Source organism: Peromyscus eremicus, chromosome 5 (genome assembly GCF_949786415.1).
Source record: "Peromyscus eremicus chromosome 5, PerEre_H2_v1, whole genome shotgun sequence".
Lineage (NCBI taxonomy): Eukaryota > Metazoa > Chordata > Mammalia > Rodentia > Cricetidae > Peromyscus > Peromyscus eremicus.
In genome coordinates this window covers 14,796,144-14,821,025 of record NC_081420.1, presented here as the reverse complement: position 1 = coordinate 14,821,025, position 24,882 = coordinate 14,796,144, and the positions used below count along the sequence as shown (strand labels likewise).

Sequence of the window (24,882 nt, the reverse complement as noted above, 5' to 3'; positions counted from 1 at the left end):
CTGTTTTATTCTTTTACCAGATAAACATCATTACTAAAACAGTACCAAGTGTGGCTTCTCCTCCTGTTCTGAGGGTTCTACCCTGGACTACCGCCCCGAGAACAGCCCACCTCCTACACAAGGAGGGTCTCAGGCAACTCAGCCACGGTTCTTCTAAGGCTTTAGAAAATGCACAAGAGATTACGAGGTACCGAGGGAAACAAACAATGGATTGTTACAGTACATACATTCTGGTGGAAGTCTGTTCTTTCTAAAAGCAAGTCTCTCAGTTTTCTTTCTGCTTTCTGCCAAACTAAACAGGACTCCGTAAACATACTGACGAACTGGCCTATAGAGCAGGGCGGCCGGAGGCAGGTCTTTGTTGGCTTCATCTTCAATAGAAACAGCAATTTTGATTTCACCCTTTGCATGGAAGAAAGCAGAATAATATTGCACATTTTTCATGTTGAATTTACAAGAAACTCACAGCAATATACTGCATCATCTCCATTAATGATATAGCTATTCTATTCCAAGTCAGTGGCTTTAAAACTTGCCTACAGTGAGATGTTTAGGAGAGTTCCCTGGCAGTCTGTGATCCAAATGTATGTCCAGAGACTCAATATTAATCCTATATTACTTTATCTTTAACCCAAAAACCAAGAACAAAAGAAAACCACATAGATGAGCCAAAGTCTTTTAAACATTCTACACAGGTAACACCAGACAACAAATACAGAAGAAAGCATGAAGAATCTACAACTTTTATTCATGGATCAAGATGGTCAGATGTAATAAAATTTGTAATTTTCAATGACCTGTACAAAATCAAAAGAATGAAGTATTCTGAAAGTCATATTTTACCAAGCTTTTCCATAAAAAGTGACTCCACATTAAAAATGATCTCCCTAAGAGAGCTCTTCTTTAAACATGCCCTCCGCCTTCCCCCAGAGCAATAGCAGGTGCTTACCATAGGTCTCAGCATGTTCGAGCCACAGAGAGCTGATAGGACAGAAAATGAAAGCATTCCACCCCCAACTCAGGTCCCAACATGGCAAGACCTTCATCTAACTCAAGAATATGCCACCAAGAGACAAACGACTGTAGTGTTCAGCAGCTTAGGCTGTTGCCAAACTTCTACTGCATGGCATCACAATACATCAAAATATTCAAGGAATTTTATTTATGTATATTTGTAACAAAACACACACATGACCTTCAACGCCTGTTAAACATTTGCAAGTTCTCTTAATAACAACCTTGTATATTTGCTCTTTCACACAAATTTCAAAATTGCTTTTCTCCTTATCCTCTTCACTAATCCAGTAGTTAAACGTTCTCAACATTACTATGAAGCTTTCACGTTACTGCAAAAGTCCCAGCCTTGACAATTGCATATCATGGCTATTCAGCTCACAAGAAATAGTATGCACTGTAGTCTAAACTGTCCCCTATACTGAAAAATCTTAAGTAGTATTTTTAAATTAAGAAAAGAGAGTTAAGTTTACTGTTCCCAACCCTGGACATTCTGTCAATCTTCCCCTGAAATTTGTAAGAACAGAAGAAAACTATTAGTACTATCTGCACTCTTCTCATGGATCTACCCAACTGCCCAGGCATCAAGGTTGGCAGCACGGATGCAGAAGGTAGCTCCAGTGTCCCTTACATCTCAAACAGTCTCACAAGGAAAGAGTGCCATCTCTATACATGTTCTTTTGAAAATTGTCTTTTAAAATTTTGAGCTCTTAACTATACCAAAACAAAACTTGCGTTTTGCATAATTTTTGGTGATTCTCTAAAATGTTTGTCTTACAAGCACAACCTGACCACTGCTATTCATGCACGCATATTAAACAGTAAGACGAGACTTGGAGGCAGTGACGACTAAAAAATCAATGAATTAAGAGTTGAGTTATAGCATTAGCTAAATATTCTCTGTGTTTGGATGAGTTGGCCAACAGTTCACCTCATGAGAACTATCAAACAGGAAGGAGTCTTTTGCATTTACTGACTCCATATTACAAGCCACAAATGGATTGCAGAAAATGGGAGTGGGGGATGGGGGTGGGGGTGAGGGGAGGTGGAGAATAGGGGCCATGAAATAAAGAAAACATGTTGATAATAAGATATTAATAAACCAATTCTTTATGACAAATTTGTCACTAAAGTGACCTGTGCCAACATGAAGACCATAAATCACTGAGAAAATTTAGTTACACAGAGATACACTGAGACATAAGATTAAAAAACAATGTAAACTATATGCATATATTGAGCTATACATTTGGTAAGACACTAATAAGGTAAATTATGCCACTCCATAAAACGATTTCTAAATAGTACATTTTAACAAATTCCTGTATTGCATTTGGGCCCTATCATTAAAACTGCAGTCAATGAAGTAGAGGAACAAAGTCAAAATGCATTAAGTACTATTAGCCAGTCAGAAGAAGAGAAGTAATTGCCTAAGGACAAATAATAAAGAAGTCCGATATCACTTACGACATTATGACTAACCTGACATTACAACACAAATATGGTGTAAAAAAGTCTTGTTTCAAAAAACGTATTAAATTGAAGAGGAAAGTAAGATTTCATTACTTGCTTTTAAATTGCATTTACAGGTACAAATTTTCTTTTGTTTAATGTTTAGAAACAAGAAATACTTTAGAAAGACAAAAAAAAGTTTACAAAAGTTAAAAAAGTTACACAATGCCTGCCAAATAATTGAAGCTACTCCAAGCCCCTGGATAATACCTTCGTCAGGACGTGGAAGATGTAGGGGTACATCAGTCCCTTCTTGTGCCTGTGTTCGGCCACTCTCAGCACCTCAGGTGCGACGGGGGGCAAAGGAGGTGTGGTAATGTCCATGTGGTTCCTGGTGGGCATCGACAGGAGGCATGGGATTGGCTGAACAGTGCCCATATGGCTCCCTTTGCCTTCAGCTAGCTGGCTTCCTGAAGAGGCAGTGGATGAACCTTCTGCCTACAGAGCAAAGGGCAGAAGTGGGGAAAAGAGTTCATGTCCCATTCTCATTATCTCAAATGTATAAGGCACTTGTGCACCTAAAAACCACAGAGAGCACAGAGATGACTCCTGCCTGGAGTGGTCAGATCCAGCGCCAACCAAAATGCAGGGTGGCCAGGGAACACACTCACCTCTCTCTCTTCAGACTGCCTTCTGCACAAAAACACCACCAACACACACCATGCCAAGGAGGACAGCACACACTGCCTTCTGTAGTGTAGGGGACTGGAAAACTCATCTCGGGAAGCTGCTATAGCTCTCCCAACCCTGGGCTTCCTGCACGGAGCTTCCAGCTCTCTGAAGCTGCCTCACTCTCTGACCATCACTATGTGTTCTGGCTCTCTGTGTTTCTGCTGTCCTTAAGATTTTGCTAACGTTTTACTCATTAGGAAACCAGCACTCAGAAAGGCTATGTATTTGACTACTGTTCTATAATCAGTAACTCAAAAAGCTGAATTCATACCAGGTCTGACTTCAGTCCTATAATTCAAAGCCACTGCTTGGTACTCAAGAACAAAATTTCCATCTAAAACTTTCTCTATAGTCATGATAAAGCCCCCCATGTAATTATACAGAGGCAAAAGTAAAACAGAATAGTAACAGCAACAATGCAGGACACCACAAATCCTCTCTCTAAACCCATCAAAAACAATGACTCAGACCTATAAATGCCAACTCTGAAAAGTGGGTAAGTGGAAAATGCCCATTTTGTTAACAACTGCTTACACACAGCAGGCACAGGGCAGGAAAGCTGAAACCATGATGGGTTAACTTAGGGTGGCACCAGTGCCAGGCAGGATGCCAGGGAGAGAAGAGACAGAGGCAGGTGCGTTGGCATACTCTGAACTGTCTGAAAAACTGCCCAAGAGTAATTATTATTTGCACAATAAACTTTTTTTCTTGATCAGAATGCTGGAAATAAGAACTGCTTATTGTTTGATTTGATGGCACCCTAAAAACATGTATGTTTTTCTATTTTGTAATAAATATCTTCATTACAAGGCTATGTAATTGAGTGCTAATTCTATCTTTTAACACACAAGTGCCAAATGTGGTCTTAGAAGAACCTGTGAAATATTCATAAGGGCTTTCTACGCTTTCCCTCTTCCAAAAGAATAGATACAAAACAGTGCAAAGTATTTTGCCAGACTCTTTCATGAACAACAGCTCCTCATGAAGTATTTTTGTTCCTTATTTCTAATTGAGTCATCATCATTAGCAGACTCAGAGTTTTAAATGAATTTCTGGTACCCAGATGATCTTGCCCAACCCTCTTAAAGCAGGAGTCTTGCTCTTCCTCGGGAACCACAGGTGGCAGAGATGATCTTGCAAATCAAAAAAGTATTCCCAGAGGTCACTACTAGTAAAAAACAAAAGTAGGTATGGGGAAAACAGAATTTAGTTTACTCCTAATTTTTTTTTGTTTTGTTTTTTTCCGAGACAGGATTTCTCTGTGTAGTTTTGGTGTCTGTCCTGGATCTTGCTCTGTAGACCAGGCTGGCCTTGAACTCACAGAGATCCACCTGGCTCTGCTTCCTGAGTGCTGGGATCAAAGGCGTGCGCCACCACCGCCCAGCACTCCTTTTGTTGAGACAATGCCTCACTGTATAACCCTGGCTGGCCTGGAACTCACAGATCCCCCTACCTCTGCCCCTCTAGTGCTGGGATTAAAGACAAGCACCACCACACCCAACTACTTCTCTACTTTAAACTAACATATTCCAGGTGCTTTCTAAATCAGTCTTCACAAAGTCCCCTTAAAAGGAGGCACAGGAAGGCTCAGGTACCATGTCCTGGAGAGGAAAGAGTGTTCTGGGTGCCATGCTTCCCAAGCCAAACAGACTGAGGCAGTTTCAAAAATTCCTTCCCTTCCTGAGCCCTCTGGAGAACATGTGACTCAGGACACATGGCAGAAAGGATTTCTTTAACTCTGTCACCAGTGCGCATGCCCAGTCAGAAAATAAGCAGTAGAAGGTGTGGGTTCTGTACCTTCACTTGGTCTCCGGGCTCTCCCCGTGCCAGTGGCTCTGCGTGGCTTCCCGTCTTCTCCCAGCCAATCTTGTTCCCGCCGATGTGGCTAAACATAAATGAACAGGACGTGACTACTATGGACTAAACTGCCTCACAGTTGAGAAGAAGGGCCCGAGCTAAGTCTGCTGAGTCAACATCAATAGCAATAACTTTCCATGCTCTAATGGCCTTATGTTTCCCCCATAATTCTATTTCGAGACTATTTCCTCCTGCTTCAAAGGGAAAAGGGGGCGATCAGGCACTAACTAAGCCATGAGAAAGCAGTTCAAAGGTGTGCTCGCTTGGAGAATGTTGAGACACAGACAGACTGTGGCTCCAAGGCACCATGATGGAAATCAGGAGAGGAAATCAAACATCACACACTTCCAGTGACATCTCTCAGGCAGGACAAGACTCAATGTTCTCTGGCATAATTTCTCAGCGTAAGATAACAACACTCTTAAAGGCACCCCACCTTCGTGGGGAAGGGAAGAAAAGTGGGGTGTAGGCACAGGAGATAGCTGGACTCAAGTTCAGAGAACAGAGACAGATTCCTGTTTGGCAAACAGCCTGGCAAAGCAGAAAAACAGGGTATGGAAAGAGATGGAACAGTCAGGAGGGCATAGTTCAAGCCCCACCTGACAAACTGCAAGGTGATTCATGAGCTGTCTGCAGCCTCCGAAAACACTTTCCTGAGTTTAGACAGTATTTTCAAAATCTGAAATGCAGCAGATGAGAGTTGAGTGGTCTGGATAAGCATTACTTCATAAATCCTTTGTTCACTTGTATTTAAGGAACACAATATTAGCAGGTAAGTAGTCAAGGTCCCTAGCAAAGGTGGAAATAGGTAGCAGGGACACAAAAGGCTTGAGGCAGAGAGGTGGGGCATACAAGAATAAGCCAGTAGGGAGGGTGATTCCAGGTAAGGATAGCTGGGGCTGCTCTGGATACATGGTCCCAACACCCATCCTTCATTGGCAGCCCTTTTGCCTAAATTACCTGTAATGACTACAGAAACATGTCGCTTCAGGATATAGGCTTGCCTTCGTAATTGATCCACACAGCAAAGGGAAAGATTTAAATACTCATTTAAATACTCATCAATTTCATTTTAGTTTTTTCCAAAAGAGGTAAAGGAAGCATTCTAGGAATGTCCCATCCATCTTAAATCATGAGTGCTGTTCCACACGGTGACACCCCAGAGTTTCCTTGATCCCACTCACTACATGGCAGGTTCTTCTAGCCAAAGACTGCACAGTCAACATAAAAAGGTAAAGGGCTTCCACTGTGTCTAGGTTCCCAGGGTCAGAGAAACCACTCTTCTGTACAATATCACCATTGTGTATAAAAACTCAGTTGCAGCTAAACCCACAGTGGGGACCAAAAGGCAAAAAGAGCAGAGTCACCTCCGGAGAGTGAAGGGCACATCACCGAAAACCACAGAGACCCAGAATGCAGAGATGTGACAGAGGTGACAGAGGGAGGCCCAGGGAATGATGAATCAATCACTCAGTGGTATACAGCCAAGGAACAGACCTTACTTATTTCTTACGTGACATAAAAAACAGCAAAGGTTCAGAATCTGCTTGTAAGCAGGAGAATTGCCTGAAACACTCACTGAACCCACAGGTGTGTGGTGCAGTGTTCCTGGGGTGCCTGAGGTTACCCAAAAACTAGATGGCAACAGTAGGAAAGAAAGCTGATGGCTCTACAGCCAAGGTACAGTACCATGCTACCTAACACCCCGAAGAATCTACACGTGCCTGTTTGGTTATGCATATACCATCAAGTTGAAAATACAGTAATGCCATCATCCTGATGCTCATGAGGCAGACTAGCATTATTCTTCCTGGAAAGCATCTTAATATAGCCAATGTTCAAGTGGTCTAATCCACTTCAATAGGCTAGCCATTACTTCACAATGTAAGAAAACAAAGTATGTGGCCAGAATAAATGCTTTGCTCTTTGAAGAACACCCGTAGTTCAGCACTCTGTAACTCATCTGACACAACTGGCAGAAACTTAAGCTTATTTTTAGAACCAGATGTCTCACCAGCCAGCATGAGCTCTCTCTGAATCTCACCTACAATCCCATGGCATAAATCTTTGATGATCAAATTGAGGCTCAGAGAAGGAAATCTTCCCCTCAGCCCCCAAGAAAAAGGCGCTGGACTCAGTCCCTGACCTATTATTCCAGACTGTGCCACATACTGTGATAAGCAGCCATCTGCAGATGCACTTCAATATACATGCAAAAATACAGCAAGCAAGTAGCCACTTCAACTCCACCTCTGTGGAGACAGCTGCAGAGGGAAAGGCCATGAGGCAGGGCAAGCTTTGTGGGCTGTCAGAGAGCTGGTAGGCAGCACTGCACTGGTGACACTTAGGTCACAAGCACCTGTTAAAGGTAGCAGTGTGTTCTAGGCGGAAACAAGACCTTCCTTCAAAAAGTGTGGCAGTAGGCCCTGGCTCACACTCTCCAGGACACCAATGTTTGTGAGCTCTCGACTGTGGAAAGACTAATAAGAAACAGCTAGCGACAACCAGAACATCATTCTCTTGCTATAGGGAATAAAGATCAAAAAATCTTTCTCAAAAATAAAATTCTGAATTGCCTCAATGAAAAGATCTCAGAAATATGTTAAAAGAATCAAAATATAAATGCAAATTCTGGCACACCAGCCCAACCAATGGAAAAAAGCTCCTCAGGTGCACACAGCAAACTTTCTCCCAACCCTGTCCACAATGTTCTTGAACCCCAGAGTAGGGAACCATGAATTCCCTGTTAGCCACCAAAAATAGATAGATACATGATAGATAGACAGACAGATAGATAATCTAAAGTGTCCACTTCCCGAACTACAGGTCAAAAGGTGAACAAAATCTTTCAGCTATTTTACATTAAAAATCAAATCATTGTTTTAGTTTTATATTGTTCCACTAGTTAATTTTTGAACAGTGTGACAGCTGCCATTTATTCCAGACATCTTAGCTTATATAATTCACAAGCAACTCAGCAACACACACACACACACACACACACACACACACACACACACACACACACCCGCCACCACCATCCACATTTGAGTGTGCTGGGGTTTGGCAAGCAGGAAGCTACATAACCACAGCTAAAAATGCCAACCCAGATCCTGCAAGGGCAAGAAGTAGCTCAGCAGGCCTTCAGACGCTGGCACTCAGTAGCCTACCTTCTTGGGCTCATTTTTCACAGGTTAGATGTGATCCTCTGGGAATCATGTGCTATTAGAATTGGTGGGGGAAAGTTTATGCAAGAAATACTACCATATTACTAGGATACTGTAACTCAAAATCAACAATATATACTGTACATCCTAGTACACTGGACTCTTTGCTCCATGCAAGACATACATCTATGTTCACAAAACAAAACAAGCCTGTACAAAGTCACAAAACTGAAATGTTCAACCTCTCTGAATAAGGACTTTTACATACACATTTAAAAACACCAGTAAAAAGTTAGCAATATTTATCAAGAGCACATTATTTATTAAACATCAAGTATTCATACATTTTATTTACATGCACAAATATGCTTAAATAATATATCAAGTAAAGGATAAGAAAAGTATAAAGAAAAGGAAAAGGGCAAGCTGTCCCTAAGACCTCATTATTATAAAAACGGTTTTCAGTATATGCAGAGAAAAATAAGGTGCTATGCATTTACAAGCTTTGGCTGGTCACCATCTAGATTGAGAACTGTGCGGGATTCTTTGTATTTTCTAAAGTTTTAACTCTACATAATTCTGTCTACTAAAAGTGGTAATTAGAAAAAATGCATAAATGAAGAATTTAAAATATCCAAGTTATTAGTCTCCTTTGATTTAAATCTTACAAGCCCAAATAAACCTCTGAAAGCAATACAAAATAAACACCTCCAATATAGACCCAACTGTAATTCTCAGTCCAAAACACAGTTACAAAGGTTCAATAGAGGCCAGAAAAGAAAAACAATACCAACTTAATTTATTATTATTATTATTATTATTATTATTATTATTATTATTATTATTTTGCAATTTTAACAAAAAGTAGAGCAAGAAGTATGCTCTGTTGCTATTCTGATGGGGGGAGAGAATAATTTAGTTAGAAAGTAGAACATTTCTTTTTGTTTTTGTTGGGGAGGGGAGTTCAACTACCTGTCCTAAGCCTAGACAACTGGCTGGTTCAGTTGCTGCCCAAGGCATAGATGAACCTATTTTCCTCCACAAACAATGCACGAGAAAAGTGCAAGTCTGTGCGGAAGTCACCAATTAAAACTCAGGCCTAGACTTCCCATCAGCATGTCCATGCAGCTCACCTCTTCCGGTGTCCTGGCTGGGTGGCAAGTGGCCACCCACATCACAGAAGACTCCAAGGGAAGGGTGGGGCAGAGCCACCTTACCATTCATCCCACTAGAGAAACCAAAATGCTAGACAAGCATTAAACAAACAAAGGGCAGTGAAGAAGTAAAGCATGGGGACTGCTCAGCTCTTGCTGTCCACAAACCTGGCAGCATGGCCTGCCCATCTGCTCAGGAGTCAGCTAGGAGCATCTGTATCATCTGTGGCCTCATGGGCATCTGCAGTTCTTTAAGACATCTCTGCAGCACAGGTGATGTTTCCTGCACATATGGCCCCTGCTGACAACAGTCCACACTCACCTTCATGCATGCACATAACATATCTCTACTAAGCAGCCCTTGCCACAGCAAGGCCAAGAACAAGGGTGGAGAACTGCTAGGAGTGGTCCCACCTGCATCCCACTCTTTTTGTTTATCTTTAAGAACAAGTATTTGATGGTTTAAAACTTTTAAGCTGCATTTTCATCCCCCCCAGGGAAAGAAGTCTTCCTTTTACATATTTAATGATATCAGTGTTACTGCCAATTCACAAGTGTCTTATCTTTTGCCATTTAAAATATTTTACTATTACTTGTATGTGTATGTGTGTTTATCTGTTTGTGTGAGCATGACATATACGTGGATATTCATGAAGGCCAGAAGAAAGCGTCAGATCCTCTGGTACTAGAGTTACAGGTGGTTGTGAGACACCTGATGTGGGTGCTGGGAACCAAATTCCAGACCTCTAGAAGCCCAGGAAGCTCTCTTAACTGCCATTTTACAGGCCCTTATCATTTGTTCTTTGAAAATATTTACCTTATCATTTTCAGGAAACTCTTCTTGCAGTTTTACTTCTTCTGTAACAGTCCCCAGTCAACGATTACTTAAGGTTGGGGAAATCAGACCATTTACTCAGTAGACCATCCTATACCAGAATCTGGCTACTGTCCTCATACAGTATCACACAACATACACCAAAGGAAGTGTTTCTAAATTAGGAACCCACATTCTGTTTTGTGCCGCAGTTTTTCATCCTAACTAGTGAGTATTTACTGAGTATATTGTGCTTGTCCCTAAGCACAGCCAAGTAGTCTTGGGGATCTTAGCTGGCAAGGAGTCACATGCACATTATGAGGGAACTGGAAGGACTCTCTTCCCTGCTATTTTATAGTATAGAAATTGTAAGGGTTGATAGTGCGCTGTTGGACAGGTTAAAAATTAAACTTATAAAGTTCAACTGTCTGTCTCAAACGCAAGTGGCACCAAAAAGGAAGTATACTCCTTTTAAAACAAACAAACAAAAACACCAGATCTCTACAGGCTAGGTCCACTCAGCTCTGCAAGGCCAGATCTAGAGACCAGCACTTAATTGGTCCTCTGCTCTCTAATTTCCTCACATGGTCATCCTGAGGGACCCTACTTGCCATTTGTATACTGTCCTCCAGCACAGTATACCATTAGAGCACACTTCCACAAACATTTCCAAACTGCAAATGCTCAAGCATTTCTTGGGCAAATGAACAGAAAACTTCCTTTCCCTAAAGACTCTCCTAAAAGCACAGTATTGGTCAAGCCCAAATCAAAGGTAAAATCCTGACTTATCATTCCTACTAATATTTTTTTTTTTTTTTTTTTTTTTTTTTTTTTTTTTTAGTTTTTCCGAGACAGGGTTTCTCTGTGTAGCTTTGTGCCTAGACCAGGCTGGACTCAAACTCATAAAGATCCACCTGCCTCTGCCTCCCGAGTGCTGGGATTAAAGGCATGCGCTACCATCGCCCGGCTTCCTATTAATATTTTTATTTGTTTTGCTTGAGGTTTTAGAAACAGATCTTACTCTGTAGCCCAGAATGGCCTGAAACACTATGTAATCACAGCTGGCCTCAAACCCATAGCAATCCTCTAAACTCAGACTTTCAAGTGCTAGAATTATGGGAGTGAGATACTGTACCTGGTATTGCCTTCATGTTTGAATACAAGGTCTCACCATGCTCCCAAGGCTGCCTGAGCACTTAGGCTCACAAGAACATACTGCTTCAGTCTCTTGAGCAGTTGGGACAACTACATTATTGACCAGGGTACAGAGCAACTAAGAACACAAGACTCTGTTCTCATATGCAGACTTGAGCTGCACATAACACACTCTACATGCAATTCACTCCACGGCCTATGATCTTCCCTGAGGACTGTAACCCCCCCCACCACATTTATAAACCCAAACTGTATCACAGCATCCGCCACAAAGCTTGGAGTACAGGCTTCAGGATCAGGCTTCTTACCTCCTCTGCTACCTTCCTCACACTTCTAACACAATTTCATATTCATGGTCATAAATGAGGCCACCAATTAAAGGAATTAAATTCCTGAGTCACACAACTCAAGTCCGACGTTGATGTGAGTCTGTGCATGTATCAAACTTCCTGAAGGACACCTTCTCCACAACACTGGCAAAACAATGAGCAGTTTACATCACCTTTGCAGGAACAAGATGCATAGGAAATAGTCAAACAATAGCATTCTGGGGAACGATCACAGGAACTTCAAGAGAGTTCTGAGAACCCGGGAACAGCTAGCCAGTCTTTTTAACAGCAAAAGCTGAAGACACTCTCATCCCAACCAGAGAGGAGCACTCTTCCCAATGTCCTCCCTCCATATCTGGTAATCACCATCCACCTCGTCCAAGCAACTAACTACTTAGACCTGGTTTCCATAGCTCTGTCATTGCAAGGCTCAAAGCGAACGCTTTCTTCTTTTGCCTTCTGCCAGTGTTTCATAACTGACAACAAATGCTCCCTGTACAGATGCCTTGTTCTTACCGACCCAGTGCAATGTCTCAGAATTCTAGACAGAGAACTTCTTAGACCACCTGCCAGTTGCCTTCAGGTTGGATGAGAATCACAGTGTACTTGTTTAAAATGCAAATTTCTAGGGTGGCAACCCAGAGATTCTGGTTCAAAAGACCAAAAACCTATCATCCTACTAAACAACTCGTTTAAAAGTACAAATACTAAAAAACAACTCTTAACTTCATTTGGAATTTGCACATCCAGTCAACGAGTATCCAGACAAGGTGTGCAGATTCAGTAAACACTGACCCAGATCAGCAGACACCTGCTTCCATTTTGCAGGTAGACACACCAGTGAAAACTTGCATTAATGCTGGAAACTGCACCTCTCCAATTTCTTGTGTCTGAGGGCAGAGGTAAATGTAACAGGCTCCAGTCTTGCTGGCACCCATGCAGTAGTAGCCTGCCCTGGCTGTTTACCTCATGTAAACAGTGCTCAGAGTAAGGAGATGGACTCACAGGAACATATTTAGTCCCCTTTCTTCCAATCAGAATATTTTAGGGGGCAAAGGAGGATACATTTATGATTTCTGCCATGCGATTTTAACCAACTGTGCATTTGTGAATTTTAATGCTCTCTAGGAAGAAGTCTGATCTGAATCCAGGCAGCATTCTATACTTTTGGCTAGGCAAATGGTGTCATTTCAAGAATGGTGCCTTGAGCTGCTGAGTTTAGAGGAGAGAAATTCGGGGCGCTCTTCTCCAGGGAGCCCAGAGGTTAATGCTGTCAGGGGAGTTGGTGTACATGATGAGCCTGTGGTGCCACACAGCAACCCCCATATTTGAGAAGTAACATAATTAAGTTACTGTTAAACTTTCCCAGGTTCCTAGATCTCCAGCCACAGGGCTAAAACAGCAAGACTTGGCACTGGAAAGACCTCCTCTAGGTACATACAGCACCCACTTGTGGTAGACAACTTTTGGCATAAATTCCAAGTAGCTGCAGAACTAAGGAAGCCCTCAGGTCACGGCACCCAGAGCACTCTGTGACTGTGCATACTCACTTGGTTGCCCCGCCACTGCCCTCATCATTGTCTGATGATGATGATGTAGAAGAGCCAGGAAAGTAGGCAGAATCCACGTGATTGGGGCTGCCACTCTGGGCTGGGTTGATGGGCGAGGAGCGCTCATACAGCGGTGTGTGCTTCCCCTCATGAGGAATGTTGCTGTAGCTGTTCTGCTCTGTCAGGTTCTTCCCGCTAGTATCCAGGGCGAGGGCAGGCTCAGGGAGGCTGTATGGGTATGGACCCTGGCCTGGGGCACCCCCTGGGCTGGGCACCTGTGGGATCTGAGGTGTAGAACACAAGTCAGTGCACAGGGCTGGTGGGACCTGAGGCAAGCCTGGACCGGCTGTGTCCTCTTCAGACATTTTTAATTGGACAAATTGGCATCTATCTTATATATCAACCTAAGAATTTAAGAAAGTTCATATCCAAGGCCCACAGCACTACTTGACTCAGGGAATACCTTACCGCGGGCTTTGCTTGCAGAGAAGTCTGTGGAATGTTGAGCATCTGAGGGGGAACATATGGTGGCACCATCCCAGGCATTCCAAATGGATTTGGTCTGGCTGTTTTGTCAATATGGGAAGAAAATAATAAGAAACTGTGAAGAGAATGCCATCTCTCTAGGACACCCCTGGGGAAAGCCCAGGACCCACGTGCCTGCCCTCTTCAGATGTACCACCTCCTATAAACTTCTAGAAACTCGGATTTATCATGTGGCTTCAGATGCCATGACTTCCTCATTTTGCTTTAGAAGTGGAAACAAACCAAGCCCAGAGCTCCCAAATTCAGTGTTCTCTTCAGATCAGAGGGCTTTCTAGCCTCTGCTCTGAACAGCACTGGGCAGGGGAAGCATACGTGACCACCACCTCTTAACCCAGCTTTCAGCCAAGGAACCTACCCCACTCCCAGAGTTCTTCACTCTCCCTCTCTGTGAAAGAAAAGTTTCAATTCCATATTGTAGGAGTGATTCGGGGTCACACTGGGACTATAAATGCAATGCTAGCCTCACTGCTCCAATCTGGCAGGCACAGAGTCTCCTGAGAGCCGCAGTGCAGCTCACAAACACTGGAAGAAACACACAGATTGCTGCACACTTTCTCCTCTTCCACGAGGACCCAGGAGCTAAGCTCACAAGCTGCCATCTCTCTAGCATTCTCGTCTCCAGAGCCTACAGCTCTCAGCTCTGACTGCCACACAGGCCTTTGATCCTGGCTCTTACTAACTAAATCCTGGCACAGCTTCCCCTTTACACTGAACAAAGAGAACTGCCCTACAAACAGCTGGGAAGAGTCAGCCTGGCATGTGTGCTCAAAGGGCACATTTACACATGCAGACACACCAAACATGCATGCACCTGCACACAAGCAACCAGTCTACCAGTTCTTCTCCAAGTGTGAGGTAAAAGTCACTGCACCTGTTAAAGACATTTTATGGTAATTCAGAATCATAGTGGAGTAGGAACCAAAAAAAAAAAAAAAGCTACAAAATCCAGTATTGCTTAAGCATTGTCACTGGAATCACTGTAGAAAGCCTGGTTAATTTCCAGTAGCTGACCTTTTCTATTTAACTTGGGAGGGGGTGGTTGAGACAGGATTCTTCTGTGTAGTCCTGGCTGTCCTAGAACTCGCTCTGTAGACCAAGCTGGCCTCAAACTCACAGAGATCCACCTGCCTCTGCCTCCTGAGTGCTGGGATTAAAGGCGTGCACCCCCACCACCCCAGGCTGGCTAACTTCTGAATAATACAACAAGGTCTGGGCTCACAGCTTACAGTCATCCCTTTCAGCTGAAGATAACCACTCTGTGTTATGCTACCTTTAGCTAGAACTACTAATACCTCCCTAAAAAGCACAAACTTTCCTTTGAACAAACAAACAATATAACATATAAATTCAAAGATTCTCTCTAAATTGTATTTCTATTATTTTTATTTGTGTGCACATGTGTGTATCATAGGAGTGCAGGAACCTGTGGAGGCCAGAAGTAAGCACCGGATCCCCTGAAACTGCCTGACATGGGTGCTGGGAACCTAACTCAAGTCCTTTGCTGAGACACCTCTCCAGTGCCCTCAAACCAAACATTGTAGTCAATGGCAAACACACGCTGTGTCTCCACAAAGCAAGCTACTGTTCTCTCATGTCAGTCCTGTGGTGACTGAATGAATTTGTCTGCATATTCCTGAAGTAATGCCTGACCACTCAGGACCTGTCTCGGGGGCCTCTCTCTAAATTGGTTCTTGTTCTCCATGCCAGTGCAGCAGCTGAAAAGAACCATGGTCCCCCTTCTCTATGACAAGAGAGTCTCAGAAGAGACACAGGGCCCAGTGTACAGGCAATACTGCTGCTTTCCAATTTCCTTTTTACCACCACATACTAGAGGCAGGCTTTTGTTAGCAAAGTATGTACAACAAAGGAGAAAAAGAATGCAGGAAGAATGTAGAGTATTTTTACAACTTAAAAAAAGTGTTAAGTATTACAGACTTCTCCAGGAATGCACAGAAAAGCTGCACATACAGCTGCCTTTGAGGTGTGTTCACTGACTTTTCTCCCCGAGACCCCAAAGCTCAGTTCCATGACCCACCCCAGTGACTCACACCGCCCACAGAGCTGCCTGGCTTTTCCTCTATATTAAACTGAGATACCTGTTTAAAGGAATGGTGTTAAACTAGAACCACTTCCAGCTAACTGCAGACATAACAGCCCAATCCCCACTCCCAGCCCAACCTAACAGAGGCTCTTCTGTTAACCTAGAGATGCTACATTAACCCAAACACAAAACAGGAACAGTAAACTTTTAAATGTCTGGGACTGGGAGATGGCTCAGTGGATAAGAGTGTTTGCACTGCAAACAACAAGACCTGGATTCAAATCCCCAGCACCCACATGCCTACAACCTCAGGATGAGGCAGCAGTGCTGTGGGATGTTCTGTATGTCACATGTGTTGCTAATTAGTCAATAAATAAAACAATGATTGGCCATTGGCTAGGCAGGAAGTGTAGGCGGGACAAGGAGGAGAATAAAGCTAGGAAGTGGAAGGCTGAGTCAGAGAGACACTGCCAGCCACCACGATGAGAAACAGCTTGTGAAGATGCCAGTAAGCCACGAGCCATGTGGCAAGGTATAGATTAATGGAAATGGATTAATTTAAGCTGTAAGAACAGTTAGCAAGAAGCCTGCCATGGCCATACAGTTTGTAAGCAATATAAGTCTCTGTGTTTACTTGGTCGGGTCTGAGGCTGTGGGACTGGCAGGTGATAGAGATTTGTCCTGACTGTGGGCCAGGCAGGAAAACTCAAGCTACACAGCAGAGGTCAGCCAGCCAACCTAATGGAAATGGCAAGCTTCCAGTTCAATGAGAAGCCTTGTCCCCAGGTAATAAGGTAGAGAACAAAAGAGGAAGACAAGCTATATCTTACTTTTCCAGGGATGTTAAAAATGGAGCTTTGAAAATTGATTCAAAGACTAAAACAACATAACTCCTGCTGTCAACATTAGTTTTCAATGATTGGTTATAATTGGCAGACTCTCTTTTTCAATGGGCACATTTACTGAAAAGTGCTTTAGGCTTTACCTAGTCATTGCTCCCTTGTTATAACCCTAGGACCACTGATCTTTTTTTGCACTGTCTGCATGGTTCTGCCTTTTCCTATGGAAATACGGAAGTATATTCCACACAGTTGGAATCACGTGGTATGGAGCCTTTAGTTTCACTTCTTTCACTTAGCAATGTGCACCTAAGGTTCCTTTGTGACTCTGCAAGGCTGAATAATGCTCCACTATACCAGTGCTATAGTTATCCACGTAACCCTTCTTAAGAACATCTTGGTTGCTTTCAAGTTTGGACAGACATAAATTAAGCTGGTATGAGCATCCATGGCAGGTTTCTGTGTGGGCAATATCCACAAACATGACTGCTGAGATCATAATTGTCAGAGTATGTTTTACTTTGTGAAAAGCCGCCAAATTGTCTGATAAAGTGTCTATCCCATTTTACATTCTCACCAGCAACAAAGTTCTTTTTTTTTTTTTTCAATTACATTTTTATTGATTGATTTTGTGAGGGTGCATGTGTGAAGGTACCAGGTACACATGACACAGCATGTATATGGAGGTCAGAGGACAGCCTGTAAGAGTCACCTCTCCCTCACTCATGTGGGCCACCAGAAGTGAACTCAGGTTGTCAGGATTAGAAGAGAGTGTCTTGACCTGCTGAATCATCTCAAGAGCAGCAACACTTCTTGTTACTTCACATCCTCAACAGCGTTGGACAATTTAACCTTCTGGACAAGAGTGTACTAGGAGCTCATTTACTTTTCCTAAGTGTGGTGGTTTGAAGGAGAATACCCCACAGGCTCATATATTTGAATACTTGGTCCCCAGTTTGAGAAGGATTAGGTATGGCCTTGTTGGAGAGGGTGTGTCACTGGGGGGCAAGCTTTGAGATTTCCAAAGTCCATGCCATTCCCCAGTAGTGTTCTCTGCCTTGTCCTTGTGGCTCAGGTATAAGCTCTCAGCTACTGCTCTAGTGCCCAGCCTGCCTGTCGCCATAGTCCCCATCATGATGGTCATGGTCTCACCCACTGAAACTGAGCCTCAATAAACCTTTTCTTTTAGAAGTTGCCTTGGCCATAGTGTCTCTTCATGGTAACAGGAAAGTAGCTGAGATAAGGAGGGCTCTGGCGTCTCTCCTGAAGCTTTTAAATATGCATAAGCACTAGTCTGTGCTCAAATAACTAGTAGGACATTAGTACTTGTGTTATCTGTCACTTTAAACCACAAATTCTGAGAACTCAACTTAAGCCTTTCTCATGCTTGTGTTCAAAGTGGTGATTCATGACAAGCTGTAGCTGATAGTGTGCTAGGACACAAATCACACCACCCCTAGTGTGTGTGTGCTGACATGCAGCACAGCACATGTGTGGAGGTTGTCAGACAACTTGCAACAGTCGGTTCTCTTCTTCCACCATGTGAGTTCTGGGGAATCACACTCCCTGGCCGAACCTTCTCAATATGCCCTGTACTTACTTTTAAAAAGCTAAGAGAAGGCACAAAGACATTATCTGAACACATACTTTTTCCATCCGTCAACAATGCCTCACACATCTAGCTCACGGGTAGAATAGATACTGATGTCTCTCCAGGCCTCCAGGGTAGTAGTACTGAAACGGTAATGACCTTTATCAGGTCAGGCCCAGAGAGACCCTTATAAGCTGAGGGTGCTGTCCTTTGAGTGGATTAATACGGAAAACGAAACTGAATTTTCAGTCAACTCTATCCATAAAACACAAGTATCATTTAATTACTGAAAACATGAATGCACTTCACACACATTATAACTTAAAATTTACCTTGTTTACAACATGGTCTCTAGCCTTGACCAATGCAATATCATGTGTACAGTCAGTCATCCCTCAGTATCCCCAAAGTATTCCAAGGGTATCCTGATAACTTCATTATCCCAGTGGATACCAAAACCCATGGCTGTCCAAGTCCCTTCTCTATATGGTACATTTACAAAGAACCTGCATACAGAGAATTCATATAGAGAGAACCTGTGCACATAGAATCCATACACAGAACCTGTGCGCACCCACCTGTGTGCTTTACATAAAAGACTAAGAACGACTAAATACCTACAAGGTAAATGCTGCATATACAGTTGCTATGCTGCATTATTGGGAGGAAATGACAGGGAACAATCAGGACATCTTCCACACAATTTCCTTTACAAACACTTTAAGGACTCAGATACGGAAGGCTTACACTATCTTTCACCATACTTCCTGTCCTTAATACACTGTGAGGCACCATTCTGTTCACATAATCTCCAGTAACTGCTTAAATGGTAGCTGCTGCTCACTGTTCCATGTGCTGTGGTCTGGATATGCTGTCTCTAAAAGGGTCATGTGATGGACACTTGGTCCTTAGTTTGGTGGTACTGAAGGTGATGGACGGAACCTTCAAGGGCTGGAGCACAGTGGGAACTACTAAAGACCCTTGGACCCCAGTAGTCTGTCTCTCACAGCATGCTCTCTTGTTCCAGCACGGAGCTATCACTGTGGCCCCATCTGCTGTTCTCTCCTTCCACCACTGTGAGACCTGGAGATAGAACCCAGGTCATCAGGCTTGGCAACAGGGACAACCTTTACCTGTGATCCATCTTGCCAACCCAGTCTTCTTTTCTTTAGAACGTTACTCAGCCTTAGACATTTTGTAATAGCAGTGAAAACCAAAGTAATATGCAGAGGAGCCAAATGTTGACACTTGATGATGCCGTCCTACTTCCTTGAACAGTCAGGTCTCCTGACTATTCATTTCAGCATTCCGTCACTGATTCAATCAGTTGGTGCCCTTTAGGCCATTCTGCCTGTAACAAATACTTCACATACACTTTCCCTTTCACATTCATGCAGTGATGCCACTACAACAGAACATGAAATCCAAGGCCAGCAAGCAGTTGTATTAGATAGGCCAGACACAGGGTCTAGTGTTGATTTCACGCTTTCTATTACTTCAACAAGCAATTATGAAACATCACCTGTGTGCAAAGCATACAGCAGGTATATCCTAACTGATGGAACAATGTATACCTGTTCCATTTTATAAACTGTGTTCCTTTTCCAAAAAGGATGCCAAAATACACCACATTACTTCATTCCCTTGATTTAAAAACGTAATGCCTTAACTCATTCAGTCAAGTATTTATCCACAGGGGATGCAGAACAGGCCCTGGTTTCCTAGTCCCTGCAGGTGGAAGAAGGTGCAGAGGCGAAGCCACCAAGAGTTGCAGACACTGTGTGAGGATGTAGCAACTGACAGAAAACACTGGGTGCCCTCGGCGAACAGACACTCACATTTGGGTCTCATACACCAGCTGACCCCAATCCAAGGCTATCAGGGAGAGGAACGCCAGATGTACTAGTTGGTGCAAAAGGCCGCCGGCAGAAGCCAGCTTCGTCCACTCAAAGCAAAAAAGTTCCTGTACCATGGGCCTGAGGGGCAAGCTATCAGCAGGCAGGGTGGGGCCAAGTGTAAGCAGAGTAAAGACATGGGAGTCAAGCCAAGTGTGATGGAGCCAGCAGGGATTTAAGTGTAGTATGTCATATTTTGAAAGATTACTCTGACTACTCTGAGAAAAGTGAATTGCACAGTATACAACTGAGTAAAAAGAGTATCAGGAGAGAGAGAGGCTGGGTGAACAGATGGCCAGGCTCCCCTAGCCCTTCAATCCATCTCCCTCAGCCACAGTGTCTGACAGGTACACTGACTTGCTCCCCTCCCACCTGTCATGCCAAGCCCAGTATCTCTGCTCTGAGTTCCCAGTGCCTAACACACTGACAGAATCATACCTGAATCCTCCACAAAGAACAGCTCTTCGGGTCTGGGTAACAGTGCTTTCCACACAAACCTGACAACTTAAGTCTGAGCTCTCCCATTAGGAAAGAACTGTCTCTCCAACTGTGGCACACATGTGCCCCCCCCCACCCACACACACACAACAAACAAAGACAAAAAGAACTTCTGAAAAGTATAATGCCCACATATATCTAAAAGACATTCTATTTTTGCTAACAGTTGCCATGAACAAACACCACCAAGAGGCCTTGGTGCCACTTCTTAGACTTTCTTATCTCTACATTGAACCTACACTTCTGCAAGGAACAACAATGGCTCTGGAGGGAGAGGAAGAGGAGGAGGAAGAGGAGAAAAGCAGCAGCAGCGACAGCAGCACAAGAGGAGCTCCTGTCAATCTACCGCACTGTCTGTGTCCTCAGGAGACTTGTCCCTGATGTGACCTGCCAGCCTGTCCCCGGCCTCTATTTTTTCCTTCCAAGTCTATACATTCCCTCTCAGGAACCACTAAGAAAGTGGGCCACACTTGTACAAGTGCAGAAAACCAGACTTTCCAAGAACAAAGCTGCCATATGTGGTGTGCATATCTTTAATCCCAGTACACAGGGGCTGAGGCAGGCAGACTTCTCTGAGTTCAAGGACAGCCTGGTCTTCATACTGAGACCTTGTCTCAAAATAATAAGTAAGATAAACATATACAATCTGCTGGAGAATAATGAAATCTGAGGATTTATACGGTTAATGGCAATCACACCGAGGCTTTGTTTACTTACCTAAGTAATGTGGTGGATGAAATGGCATAGGCTTGCTAGTCGCTGAGTAATATCCAACCGCTCTCTTAAATCGAATGACTTTGTCATCTGTTCTAGACTGAGAGAGACGTAGGAAAGCCTTAGTTATGCCACTGGTCATATGCATGAACATTTTTATCATAATTCAGCACATGAATAGTTTGTAACCTTTCAGGTTAGATCAGAATGGAGAATGATATGAAAACCTTCAGATCAAACAAAAGAGATTATTACCAAACTTTCAAACAAAAACTAATGAAATGTAAAGCAATGTGGTCAGAAAGTAAGACTTCTCAGCTGGCATCAGTGATGGGTACTGTTTCTATGGCTTCTCTGACCAACTCTGTTTCGTCTCTGACACTCTCCCCACACCGCCAAGCCCACCACCTGCTGTGGGATGGATGGCATAGACTGGAGGGACAACATGAGCATGGCTTAGGCTCTTCAGGCAGAGCCTCGGCATCTCAATCCTCATCCGCTCTACTGAGCTGACTTGTCTACATTCTTTATTTCCCAAAACAGAAAGTCTAATCGTCAATCTACAATGCCATCTGACCAACATGCAGTTTATCTTTTGAAAACTCTTGCATGAGCCAGGCATGATGATGCATAACTTCAGTCCCAGGACTGAGGAGGCAGAGGCAGGTGGATTGCTGTGAATCCAAAGCCAGCCAGGGCTATACGAAAGACTCTGGCTCAGAAGAAAAAAAAAACCAAAAACCAAAAAACAAAAACAAAGACAATCACCTAGCACACACATCTTATGAGCACAGAGCACCACAGACCCTGGCATCACTACACTAACTCCCTCCTGTTTACCTGACAAGCAAGGTGACATGGCTGAGACCACCCAGCTGCTGCAAGACATACTGGGAACACTAATCCTCTGACCCAAGGCCTACAGCGTCCTATCCCAAACGCAGCCTTCCAGCCTATCCCCCGAGCACAACCCATGCAAAGCCCAATTCTTCCGATTTGTGCTGTTACCTGTGAATGCTGAAAGACATCTTTAGCTATGGCATCCAGGTCAGAGGTGTCATGAATGCTGCGGACATAGTCAGCAACGGCTTTGATCACTACATCACAGGGTGGCAAGACCAGTTGGTGGGCTCGGACCTGGAGGACAAATGCACATGTCAGCAGCAGGCAGGAGCCTCGGGGATGGGTAAGTCTGCATGCAGGGCCCAGCCACTCCAAAGGGTGCCTACTGGACCCCTGCTAGGACCTGCATACCTCCCACCCATGAGATCCTGGCCTGGGCTCCTCTAAGAATAGCTGGCTCTACCCTGTGAGGCTGAAAGAGCATGGCTGGGCTTTCATCACTCAGCGTTCTGCACCCCACAAACCGAACAGCTTCACTAGAAGCCATTAGCTTCCTTTCTGTATTAACAGGTTAGGCCAACATAGTGTGACCTTTGAACCTGCACCCAAGGCTCTCTGAAACTTGAAGGATGAACTCAGTTATCAAGTGCCTACACCCACCACATTTACGTATGAACTTGACAACACTGGTAGCACTGTCAGTGCACTAAAGACACACTTGAAAAAAGAGGACTAGAGACTGTAGTCTAACATCCAATAATGAGAGTGGGGTCTCTCGTTACCCAAGAACAGCTCCTACCAGCAGACGGCGGGTTAGTATTAGAAGGAAAGCAAAGTTGGGGTAGGCACAGCAATGACTGTCTCCATTCCGCTCTCCAGAACCTGCACACACACACACTGTGGTACGTACGGCAGGATAGAAGAGGCTGTCAACTGGCTCACCCGAAAATAAAGTCCTGTCTTAGGCTGTGTGGATGGCAAAGTGTAACCACAGGGTCCTCCATGGAGGGCACAGTGTCTGAGAGGCGGCATGAGAAAGACAAGACCTGCCATTGCTGGTTTTGATGACACAGAAGGAGCCAAAAGCCAAGGAATGTAAGCAGGTGCTGGAAAGTCCAGGGAGAATTCTCTCTGGAGACTGCAGATGAACAGAGGCCTGTTAGAGCTTGACTTGAGCCCAGTGAGACCCATTTAAACTTCTAGGCTCACTAACACTGAGATAATGTTCGTGGTTTTTTTTTTGTTTTTTTTTTTTTTTTTTTAGACCAGAGATGTGTGTATAGGGAGGGTAATGATTTAAGAAAAGTTTAACCTTAATAAATAAAATGGAAAATACATGTATTCATACTTTGAGATTACTATGCAAATTTCCAGATGCCCAAAGCTACATTAAATTTCCCTCAAAAAAAGAAAAAAAAAAAAAAGGCAATGTATTTTTCCCCCTTAAAACCACGTGGAATTTTCCACGTGGATCACTGTTTTTCACCCATAAGAGCAGCACTCTTCGTTTGGTTTGTAGACTCTGGTTCAGGGAAAATACCATGAGGGCTCCCTGCGTGTGACTGAAGTGTTTACTGATGTTGACCATCAGCACATTCCTAGAAGCCTAAAGCCCCTCTGTGTGTGTGGCAAAAGACTACTGCCACCCATGCTCCCAGAAGACACGCAGAAGGGTGAAAGTGCTCGAGACTGCTCTAGGTGGAAGGGGCTCTGCTCTGCCTCCTTTGGGATGTTTCAACAAGCCCAGGACAAGGCAAGTATGGGGTCACCCCAGCAGCCAGAGAAGTGAGGTCAGAACAGAAATCCTGAGCTAACCCAGAACCACCTCACGCTCATGTTCCTGCTAACACACACTTGGGCACCTTGCTCTCAATAAGTGTCCCATCAGAAAGGGCAGCATGTGGGCTGAGGGGTTGGGGAGTGTCCTGATGGGTTGGCATCAACCTATAATCCACAGGTTCAAACAGGTGTTTGTGGCTAGCTGGTCACTCAAATACTAGATGCACCACTAATGACTATCTCCCCATGCTTACACAGTATCTGAAACGCTGGTTATATATTATATATATTAAGTATATATATACATTAAAAGACAGTAACTCAAGATGGCAAGAACAGAAGTCACTGGCTATAAAATGGCTTCTTGATTGCTCTTTCCAAGCAAAGGCAGCCCATGGCTGGAGCCTGAGACCTCCTTGCTGTCTGTCACTCCACCGAGGCTGCTGCCTCAAGAGTCCTGATCAGAACAGATGGTGCAGTAAGCATTCCCAAAACCCTTTAGGTGGCCCGAGCAACAACCGGCTATTCTTAGTTTCATTTTTAAATTTTAGCTTAAAATATAAGGTTAGGAAAAACAAATGTCAAATAAACTCCAGCGACTCTGAAGTTGGAAACAATTATTCTGCTTCTGAGGAAAGTATAGATGATTTCTGCTTCATTAAAAACTTTATGATCGAGTTCACAATCATGAAATTGGGAAGAATTTTACTGTAGATCACTGCTTTTTTCAAAAAAAAGAGGGAGTTATAAAAGATCCACAAGGTTTTACCCACCCTGTGCTTCCCGGGGGGGGGGGGGGAATTAAATAATAGGTAATGTTATTTTGGTAAAAATGATAATTACCTAAGCATAAAATTTTCATGTAAGCTGGGTGGTGGTGGCACACACCTTTAATCCCAGTATTCAGGAGGC

The 24,882-nt window shown here is 43.7% G+C and overlaps 1 protein-coding gene across 2 annotated transcripts in view; it reads right to left on the bottom strand.

Annotated features, from left to right (window-relative positions):
* Fam120a (family with sequence similarity 120 member A) overlaps nt 1-24,882 on the bottom strand; it is a 98,200-nt gene that overhangs the window by 33,691 nt on the left and 39,627 nt on the right. For both annotated transcript variants that reach the window (XM_059262984.1, XM_059262986.1), the window contains exons 4-10: nt 22,357-22,485; nt 21,352-21,448; nt 13,693-13,790; nt 13,225-13,508; nt 4,996-5,083; nt 2,737-2,964; nt 228-402 (exon numbers count right to left, since the gene is read on the bottom strand). In XM_059262984.1, the coding sequence (XP_059118967.1) occupies nt 228-402; nt 2,737-2,964; nt 4,996-5,083; nt 13,225-13,508; nt 13,693-13,790; nt 21,352-21,448; nt 22,357-22,485 (1,099 nt within the window). The remainder of the gene's footprint in view (nt 1-227; nt 403-2,736; nt 2,965-4,995; nt 5,084-13,224; nt 13,509-13,692; nt 13,791-21,351; nt 21,449-22,356; nt 22,486-24,882) is intronic.